The 10811-nt window shown below is 48.5% G+C and overlaps 1 protein-coding gene across 5 annotated transcripts; it reads left to right on the top strand.

Moving 5' to 3' along the window:
* Nucleotides 1-6791: 6791 nt before the first annotated feature.
* LOC135367876 (uncharacterized) lies at nucleotides 6792-10121 on the top strand. 5 transcript variants are annotated; one of them, XR_010414572.1, is made up of 7 exons: nucleotides 6792-7866; nucleotides 7965-8126; nucleotides 8537-8656; nucleotides 8753-8852; nucleotides 8937-9155; nucleotides 9724-9846; nucleotides 9963-10121. XR_010414572.1 is itself a non-coding variant. In XM_064600980.1 (6 exons), the coding sequence occupies exons 1-5, from the start codon at nucleotides 8319-8321 to the stop codon at nucleotides 9801-9803; spliced, it is 501 nt and encodes a 166-aa protein (XP_064457050.1). In that variant the 5' UTR covers nucleotides 8229-8318; the 3' UTR covers nucleotides 9804-9846; nucleotides 9963-10121. The 5 variants fall into 5 exon arrangements, 1 of the variants encoding a protein (XP_064457050.1); XR_010414571.1 differs by having other exon boundaries at nucleotides 6792-7978; nucleotides 8044-8126; XR_010414570.1 differs by having other exon boundaries at nucleotides 6792-8126.
* Nucleotides 10122-10811: the final 690 nt, after the last annotated feature.

The raw sequence follows: 10811 nt of genomic DNA, 5'->3' as shown, positions 1-10811 counted from the left end.
CTTACTGAAAAACAGTTGTACGTTAGTCCAGAAAGCTATCATTAGTTCAGCTTAGCGTTCAACATGACATAGACTGATTTACTGGACCACGGCAGCGCGTTGCGTCGCAATAGACATCGAGTGAAACTCTTGGAGCCCGTCAGCGCCAATAGCTTTACTCGATGTTTATCGCTAATCAGCGCCAAAGTTGCAAAAAAGAGAACAAAAAAGGCACAATATTCCACTTCACTTTCATGTGCATAACGTTGTATGCCATCGGAGATGGCCACATCTCGGCGCACATCATAATTCGTGAGAATCTGTCGCTCATCCTCCTGCCAAGTATCGTGGTCCTTACCTTAAAACAACCCTCAGCGTCCCTCGTAAACTGCAAGAGGAGTCCAGTCGTGTTACAATGCAAGATGCGATTCCATTCGGAATGGCATCGTTGAGGGGATGGCACAGTCTTCGCCGCGGGGTAGGAAAGAGTGGTGATGTAGTTTGACGTAGCTGAAACGACTAAGCCTCCCATCTCACCGAGACGAGGTAAACCTCTTTCAGCAAGTTGTTTTGTGCAACCTGAAATGATACACATATTTTCGAGAGCTGATCAGAACCTCAATGTTGGACGTAAACTGCGAGATATACTACATAGGAGTGTACAAATACATCTCCATGCTATAGACCACCGGATATCGGCTGTTATATAGATCTCGTTGTCGCAGGGATGGGGGGGGGGGGGTATTCGAATCGCCGTATAGATTCGATAAACCAGATCCCCAAGAATGATGGAGGTTAGACCTGCGAATTTCTAGGAGGAAGGCAGACAGGCGAGCGGGTGATGACGCAGGAAACGACTTCTTTAAACAAAACGGTTTACTCTGTAGATACGGTGCTAAAATGAATGTACGGACGATAATTCCAAACAATATTGAAGAGCAAATGCACCACACGTTAGATACGTGAAAACCAAAGAAATACACCCCCTACACTAGGGATAACCCAGTTATCACTCAAAACGGCCACATAGGCTCTATTCCAACCAACTTAAAACGACCAAAGAGGCAGTGCACGCGGTGACTCTTACAACTGCCACACAGGCAACACTCGCGGTAATTCTTACAACGGCCACACAGGCAACACTCGCGGTACCTCTACAACGGCCACACAGGCAACACTCGCGGTAGTTCTTACAACGCCCGCATAGGCAACACTCGCGGTAGCTTTTCCAACGGCCACACAGGCAATACTCGCGGTCATTCTTACAACGGCCACACAAGCAACACTCGCGGTAATTCTTACAACGGCCACATAGGCAACACTCGCGGTAACTCTTACAACGGCCACACAGGCAACACTCGTGGTACCTCTACAACGAGCACACAGGCAATACTCGCGGTAACCCAACGGCCGCACAGGCGACACTCGCGGTAGCTTTTACAACGGCCACATAGGCAACACTCGCGGTAATTCTTACAACGGCCACACAGGCAACACTCGCGGTAGCTCTACAACGGCCACACAGGCAATACTCGCGGTCATTCTTACAACGGCCACAGAAGCAACACTCGCGGTAATTCTTACAACGGCCACACAGGCAACACTCGCGGTACCTCTACAACGGCCACATAGGCAACACTCGCGGTAATTCTTACAACGGCCACACAGGCAACACTCGCGGTAGCTCTACAACGGCCACACAGGCAATACTCGCGGTCATTCTTACAACGGCCACACAAGCAACACTCGCGGTAATTCTTACAACGGCCACACAGGCAACACCCGCGGTACCTCTACAACGGCCACATAGGCAACACTCGCGGTAATTCTTACAACGGCCACACAGGCAACACTCGCGGTAGTTCTTACAACGCCCGCATAGGCAACACTCGCGGTAGCTTTTCCAACGGCGACACAGGCAATACTCGTGGTCATTCTTACAACGGCCACACAAGCAACACTCGCGGTACCTCTACAACGGGCACACCGGCAATACTCGCGGTAACCCAACGGCCGCACAGGCAACACTCGCGGTAGCTTTTACAACGGCCACATAGGCAACACTCGCGGTAGCTTTTACAACGGCCACATAGGCAACACTCGCGGTAATTCTTACAGCGGCCACACAGGCAACACTCGCGGTACCTCTACAACGGCCACACAGGCAATACTCGCGGTCATTCTTACAACGGCCACAGAAGCAACACTCGCGGTAATTCTTACAACGGCCACACAGGCAACACTCGCGGTAGTTCTTACAACGCCCGCATAGGCAACACTCGCGGTAGCTTTTACAACGGCCACACAGGCAATATTCGCGGTAATTCCTACAGTGGCCACACATGTAACACTCGCGGGAATTCTTACAACGGCCACATAGGCAACACTCGCGGTAATTCTTACAACGGCCACACAGGCAACACTCGCGGTAGTTCTTACAACGGCCACACAGGCAATACTCGCGGTCATTCTTACAACGGCCACAGAAGCAACACTCGCGGTAATTCTTACAACGGCCACACAGGCAACACTCGCGGTACCTCTACAACGGCCACATAGGCAACACTCGCGGTAATTCTTACAACGGCCACACAGGCAACACTCGCGGTAGCTCTACAACGGCCACACAGGCAATACTCGCGGTCATTCTTACAACGGCCACACAAGCAACACTCGCGGTAATTCTTACAACGGCCACACAGGCAACACTCGCGGTACCTCTACAATGGCCACATAGGCAACACTCGCGGTAATTCTTACAACGGCCACACAGGCAACACTCGCGGTAGTTCTTACAACGCCCGCATAGGCAACACTCGCGGTAGCTTTTCCAACGGCCACACAGGCAATACTCGTGGTCATTCTTACAACGGCCACACAAGCAACACTCGCGGTACCTCTACAACGGGCACACCGGCAATACTCGTGGTAACCCAACGGCCGCACAGGCAACACTCGCGGTAGCTTTTACAACGGCCACATAGGCAATACTCGCGGTCATTCTTACAACGGCCACAGAAGCAACACTCGCGGTAATTCTTACAACGGCCACACAGGCAACACTCGCGGTAGTTCTTACAGCGGCCACACAGGCAACACTCGCGGTACCTCTACAACGGCCACACAGGCAATACTCGCGGTCATTCTTACAACGGCCACAGAAGCAACACTCGCGGTAATTCTTACAACGGCCACACAGGCAACACTCGCGGTAGTTCTTACAACGCCCGCATAGGCAACACTCGCGGTAGCTTTTACAACGGCCACACAGGCAATATTCGCGGTAATTCCTACAATGGCCACACATGTAACACTCGCGGTAATTCTTACAACGGCCACATAGGCAACACTCGCGGTAATTCTTACAACGGCCACACAGGCAACACTCGCGGTAGTTCTTACAACGCCCGCATAGGCAACACTCGCGGTAGCTTTTACAACGGCCACACAGGCAATACTCGCGGTAATTCCTACAACGGCCACACAGGCAACACTCGCGGTAATTCTTACAACGGCCACATAGGCAACACTCGTGGTAACTCTTACAACGGCCACACAGGCAACACTCGTGGTACCTCTACAACGGGCACACAGGCAATACTCGCGGTAACCCAACGGCCGCACAGGCAACACTCGCGGTACTTCTTACAACGGCCACACAGGCAACACTCGCGGTACCTCTACAACGGCCACATAGGCAACACTCGCGGTAATTCTTACAACGGCCACACAGGCAACACTCGCGGTAGTTCTTACAACGCCCGCATAGGCAACACTCGCGGTAGCTTTTCCAACGGCCACACAGGCAATACTCGCGGTCATTCTTACAACGGCCACACAAGCAACACTCGCGGTAATTGTTACAACGGCCACACAAGCAACACTCGCGGTAATTCTTACAACGGTCACACAGGCAACACTCGCGGTACCTCTACAACGGCCACATAGGCAACACTCGCGGTAGTTCTTACAACGCCCGCATAGGCAACACTCGCGGTAGCTTTTCCAACGGCCACACAGGCAATACTCGCGGTCATTCTTACAACGGCCACACAAGCAACACTCGCGGTAATTCTTACAAAGGCCACACAAGCAACACTCGCGGTAATTCTTACAACGGCCACACAGGCAACACTCACGGTAGCTTTTACAACGGCCACACAGGCAATGCTCGCGGTAATTCCTAAAACGGCCACACAGGCAACACTTGCGGTAATTCTTACAACGGCCACATAGGCAACACTCGCGGTAATTCTTACAACGGACACACAGGCAACACTCACGGTAGCTTTTACAACGGCCACACAGGCAATACTCGCGGTCATTCTTACAACGGCCACACAAGCAACACTCGCGGTAATTCTTACAACGGCCACACAGGCAACACTCGCGGTACCTCTACAACGGCCACATAGGCAACACTCGCGGTAGTTCTTACAATGCCCGCATAGGCAACACTCGCGGTAGCTTTTCCAACGGCCACACAGGCAATACTCGCGGTCATTCTTACAACGGCCACAGAAGCAACACTCGCGGTAATTCTTACAACGGCCACACAAGCAACACTCGCGGTAATTCTTACAACGGCCACACAGGCAACACTCGCGGTACCTCTACAACGGCCACACAGGCAACACTCGCGGTAGTTCTTACAACGCCCGCATAGGCAACACTCGCGGTAGCTTTTCCAACGGCCACACAGGCAATACTCGCGGTCATTCTTACAACGGCCACACAAGCAACACTCGCGGTAATTCTTACAACTGCCACACAGGCAACACTCGCGGTACCTCTACAACGGCCACACAGGCAACACTCGCGGTAGTTCTTACAACGCCCGCATAGACAACACTCGCGGTAGCTTTTCCAACGGCCACACAGGCAATACTCGCGGTCATTCTTACAACGGCCACACAAGCAACACTCGCGGTAATTCTTACAACGGCCACACAGGCAACACTCACGGTAGCTTTTACAACGGCCACACAGGCAATACTCGCGGTAATTCCTACAACGGCCACACAGGCAACACTCGCGGTAATTCTTACAACGGCCACACAGGCAACACTCGCGGTAATTCTTACAACGGCCACACAGGCAACACTCGCGGTAAATCTTACAACGGCCACATAGGCAACACTCGCGGTCATTCTTACAACGGCCACACAAGCAACACTCGCGGTAATTCTTACAACGGCCACATAAGCAACACTCGCGGTAATTCTTACAACGGCCACACAGGCAACACTCACGGTAGCTTTTACGACGGCCACACAGGCAATACTCGCGGTAATTCCTACAACGGCCACACAGGCAACACTCGCTGTAATTCTTACAACGGCCACATAGGCAACACTGGCGGTAATTCTTACAACGGCCACACAGGCAACAGTCGTGGTACCTCTACAACGGGCACACAGGCAATACTCGCGGTAGTTCTTACGACGCCCGCATAGGCAACACTCGCGGTAGCTTTTACAACGGCCACACAGGCAATATTCGCGGTAATTCCTACAACGGCCACACAGGCAACACTCGCGGTAATTCTTACAACGGCCACATAGGCAACACTCGCGGTAATTCTTACAACGGCCACACAGGCAATACTCGCGGTAATTTTTTCAACGCCCACACAAGCAACACTCGCGGTAACTCTTATAACGGCCACACAGGCAACACTCGCGGTACCTCTACAACGGCCACACAGGCAACACTCGCGGTACCTCTATACAACGGCCACACAAGCAATACTCGCGGTCATTCTTACAACGGGCACGCAAGCAACACTTGCGGTAATTCTTACAACGGCCACACAGGCAACACTCGCGGTACCTCTACAACGGCCACACAGGCAATACTCGCTTTCACTCTTACAACGGCCACACAGGCAATACTCGCGGTCACTCTTACAACGGCCACACAAGCAATACTCGCGGTAATTCCTACAACGGCCACACAGGCAACACTCGCGGTTATTCTTACAACGGCCACATAGGCAACACTCGCGGTAATTGTTACAACGGCCACACAGGCAACACTCGCGGTACCTCTACAACGGCCACACAGGCAATACTCGCGGTAATTCTTTGAACGCCCACACAAGCAACACTCGCGGTAATTCCTACAACTGCCACACAGGCAACACTCGCGGTACCTCTACAACGGCCACACAGGCAATACTCGCGGTCATTCTTACAACGGCCACACAAGCAACACTCGCGGTAGCTTTTACGACGGCCACACAGGCAATACTCGCGGTAATTCCTACAACGGCCACACAGGCAACACTCGCGGTAATTCTTACAACGGCCACATAGGCAACACTCGCGGTAATTCTTACAACGGCCACACAGGCAACACTCGCGGTAGTTCTTACAACGCCCGCATAGGCAACACTCGCGGTAGCTTTTACAACGGCCACACAGGCAATACTCGCGGTCATTCTTACAACGGCCACACAAGCAACACTCGCGGTAATTCTTACAACGGCCACACAGGCAACACTCACGGTAGCTTTTACAACGGCCACACAGGCAATACTCGCAGTAATTCCTACAGCGGCCACACAGGCAACACTCGCGGTAATTCTTACAACGGCCACATACACTGTTAAAAAAGAGCGTAAATTTACGGAAAAGCACCCACGGAACCAGAGCTTCTCTTTTTCATTGCTGCTCCAATTCCGTAGCGGCACATGAACCGTTGCTATCCCGTCGTCTTTTCCAGGAATGAGTAGAGCAATATCGCTGAAAATGAAATATTTTATTCAGACCACGTCACGATTACACTAGCAGAAATATGGAAGACGATACATGTCTTCAGCGAAGCACATATTTACAGTTTTTAAACGATCCAACACTGATATCGCGATATTCGGGCGTAACTTTTTGCTCGGATGAATGTGGCAGGCTCAAGGACGTCGGCGTCTCGCCGTCAGCGAGTGCGCAGCGCGGAGCAATACAGCATTGTCACCTGAGCCGCTAACTGGAAGCCCGCGAAATTCTTTCCTCGTAGACGCATGAGATGCTCCGTGAAGTTTTAAGTGTTTAGAAGTGCATCTAGTGTTTGGTCTTTGGCCGACTGTACGCAAAGCAAAGGTGAGTTTAAACTCTGCTTCGTTGTTCCAAGTCAAATAAGCACCACTTGTATGCATGGTTGAAAAAATTGTTTCGTTGCAGACGCGTTTCAGCAACGGTGTGCAACAGCAGGAGAGCAGTGTCTGTGTGTGTCACTGTGTGTGGATCATGAGTAGAAACGTAAAGAGTTGCCTAACCTTTAGTTATTCAGGGGGAGGCTACTGAAATAATTTGTGTTTTGCTGTGATCTCGCACTAAAAATTGATAAATGTTGTGACTCTATTTTCTCCCTTGGAGCTGGAGTAAAGAGAATTACTCTCTTGTGGAAGGTTCACCTGAAGGTGTCCCAATCTCCAAAGTGGATATCATTCCGATATGGCCTGTTATACTTTCCATTGAAATCTGTTGCATTTGCACTATAGGAAGGCCTCCTGTCTGCAAAATTGCAATCCTCTACAGTTTACAATTCATGAAAGAGGTCACATTTCACAGTCTTTCCAGACAAATGTACCTTTACTAGTCAAAGCGGCGTCAAAATTTTCACCAGTAACAGTTTCCTGCTCGCACAGCTGAAGGCTGTACATAAATGGATCCCTTTTTTGCACTCTCTTGGTAGGTGATATACGGGTGCACTTTGTTCCTGCAGAAATTTTCATCTCGTCGAGCTCTTTTCGGCCATTTGCTATCACATGAAGATTTTGCAAGTGGTGTTCCTTGCACCATAGAGGGACCTAATGCTGCTTCTAAGAACTATAGAACCAATTCCTCCAGGTGTCATCCTGACGAAATGCCAACACATTCAACACAAAAAGTATTGTCTCAAAAGTTTTGCTCTCTGACTTCTTGCAGCCAGCAGTGTGGACAGTGAGGAAGCACATATTGCACGCTGAAAACATCACCTCATTACAGATGCATCGTGCACTGTGAGTTGACAGTCCCTTCTTGTGTGCTTCGACAGTCACTATTCATGGGACTCAACATACAACAGGACACTATCTTGTGGTCTCCAGAGACGAGTACAACCTGTGCTATGGGAAACTGGTACACATCTTTGTGGAAACTGGCCCGGAGGTGATGCCAATTTTTCTTTTTCGCATAACGCCATCAACCTTCCTACTAGACCTCATGCTATACCATCTTGAACCTCAGGTACAAGTGAATATTGTTGTGTGCGACGCTCAGAATTAATGGACAGTCATCCATATTCAGCTTATGAAGTAATAAACTCTATTGTTGTCTCCCCCAGAATATCACTGCTCAACCATGATTATGGAGGTATATATAGTCTGTTTAACCAAATTTTTGCCAAATATATACAATACTTCTGGTTTCGCTTACTAACTTCTAGTTTTCTGACACGGAAAGTTCCATATGAGAGGTACATATATTTCCCTATGCGTGCTACAGTGATTGCTACATATGTGTGTGGTTTTCAAAGCTTGCTCAATGCTGCTGCTTTTTCTCTTTCTTTTTTTTACTAGGCGTTTCTGAAGATCAGGAGTAGAGATCACAAAACGAAAAACTTGGTGTCAGTAACATGTCTTGAGGAGCTAATCAGAGTTGCTGTGGGTCATCGAATTTGTCAGGAAGGCGACATACAGGTATGCCACTTTTGTTATAACGTTTATAATGCTCGTATGAGCTTCAATTGCATTGTTGTTCTAAAAATCTTTGTAACACCAGTTATTTGTTTCTAGGTGTATTTAGTGGATGAGTTATCACTTCGCTGTATGGTTGCTGGTGCTGAGAAATGCCTCGATGACATTTTCATTGTTAAAAATGGACTATGGAAACAAGGTATAGTGCATACATCTCCAGATGCCCCTTTGCCCTCTTGCTTGGGGCTTTAAGTGCCATTTTTTGTTTTGCTTTCCTGTTTAGATCAGTCAACATGTGTGAGTGCACCTTCACCAATCCCACAAATGCCTCTGCTCTCACGAATTTATTACCCTTGGGAGAGCCTCAGCAAGACAGTACTTGATGCATTGGAAGCAGACAATGTTCTGCTTCCCTCTCAACGACAGGAAGTGGCACATATGGCAGCGTCATGGCCCTGCATATCCATTGAAGGTGGGAGGCACTCCTGATATTTATTCACAGGTATATTTGGTGTTTGCATGGCTTACCTGGATAGAGTACAGCAGATATAAAAAAAATGTTGTGACATGCATTGAAATGTTGTAGGAGAGCATATCACATACAGGTAAAATATAGCATTTTGAAACTCACGTCATGTAGTAGTAGTATCTGCGGGCCTGTCTCGCAAGAACCCTCCTTATATTATACTACATATTTACTCGGCTGGTACGATACATACTGCAGTAAATACAGCAGGCGATGTAACACATACGTATAGCAGAGGCCATATCAACTGCTAACCTTTCAGAGACATTCATATGCTTCACATATGGTGATGTCTCTGCCATGCTGAACTATGCTGATAAGCATGTTTCACGGATGAAAAAAAAAAAATCCCATCTATGTGCTCAGAAATTTGTTGTGCCACTTGCAGTGGTGGACGTGTAGTGTTCTTCATAAACTTATTTGGAATAGTTGGTAGAGAAATGGAGTGTTTGTCCTGATCATTACACCATATGAAACTAAGAATATTTCATGCAATTATTTTGAATACTCATAAGGAAATTTTATTAACTGGTTGTGATTTTAGGCACCTGGTTGGTATCATTGAGAACGAAGGGAGCCAGCAGGCATAAAAAAATCAAGAGGGTTACATACATAAATGCGTGAGGCAGTGAGGGCAGCAGATGAACATAGCAAGAAGTGGGAACATGTAAGTTGTAAATGCTTCCTACGAGCATATTACATTTCTTTATTCATCAAATAATTTAATTTGTCGTGGAAGTATTATGACTAAGGAGGCTCAGTAATACTTTCTTTTCTTTTCAGCTCATGTGATACATAGCGGTCAAATGTTCCGCCACCAAAGTCATGCACAAGTTATTTGTAGTCTTTCCAGTAATTTCCAAAATAAAGGGTTATTATTGAAAAGCTATCCTCTCTGGACACACAAAACATGAGAATTGAACAATTAACAATGAAACAAAATCTCTGGACATCTCGCATTGATCATAAGGACTTTAAAGGAAAACAACAGGAAACCAGCTAGCATCATGGCCGACAGCATTTATCCCTGTTTTAAAGCGGAATCATCGTTTCATTACTGGACAGCGCCCCGTCATTATAATTAGTGAATTGCTGCCGTAATGAAGAGGCACATCACGAGTACAGTTTCCTATACTTACTGATATATAGCAGTACCTTGCCCAAACGGCACTTCGGTGATGATGTGCTATTTACTGAGTGGTAGCCGTTGGCAGTTCACAACACACTCAACACCGTTTTTCTCAGTTACGGATGCATTCCTGTACATTCGCCGTCTACCATCAGAGCCGTAACGGAAGACTACGGGCACTTGGCTGGCATCAACGGATAGCAGCATTCGTTCCCGTTTTGAAACGGAATATTTTCTTACAGTGTAGGCAACACTCGCGGTAATTCTTACAACGGCCACACAGGCAACACTCGCGGTACTTCTACAACGGCCGCACAGGCAATACTCGCGGTAATTCTTTGAACGCCCACACACGCAACACTCGCGGTAATTCCTACAACTGCCACACAGACAACACTCGCGGTACCTCTACAACGGCCACACAGGCAATACTCGCGGTCATTCTTACAACGGCCACACAAGCAACACTCGCGGTAATTCTTACAACGGCCACACAAGCAACA

This window comes from Ornithodoros turicata, chromosome 1 (assembly GCF_037126465.1).
Source record: "Ornithodoros turicata isolate Travis chromosome 1, ASM3712646v1, whole genome shotgun sequence".
In the NCBI taxonomy this organism is placed as follows: Eukaryota; Metazoa; Arthropoda; class Arachnida; order Ixodida; family Argasidae; genus Ornithodoros; species Ornithodoros turicata.
This window is presented reverse-complemented; position numbering and strand designations above follow the sequence as displayed.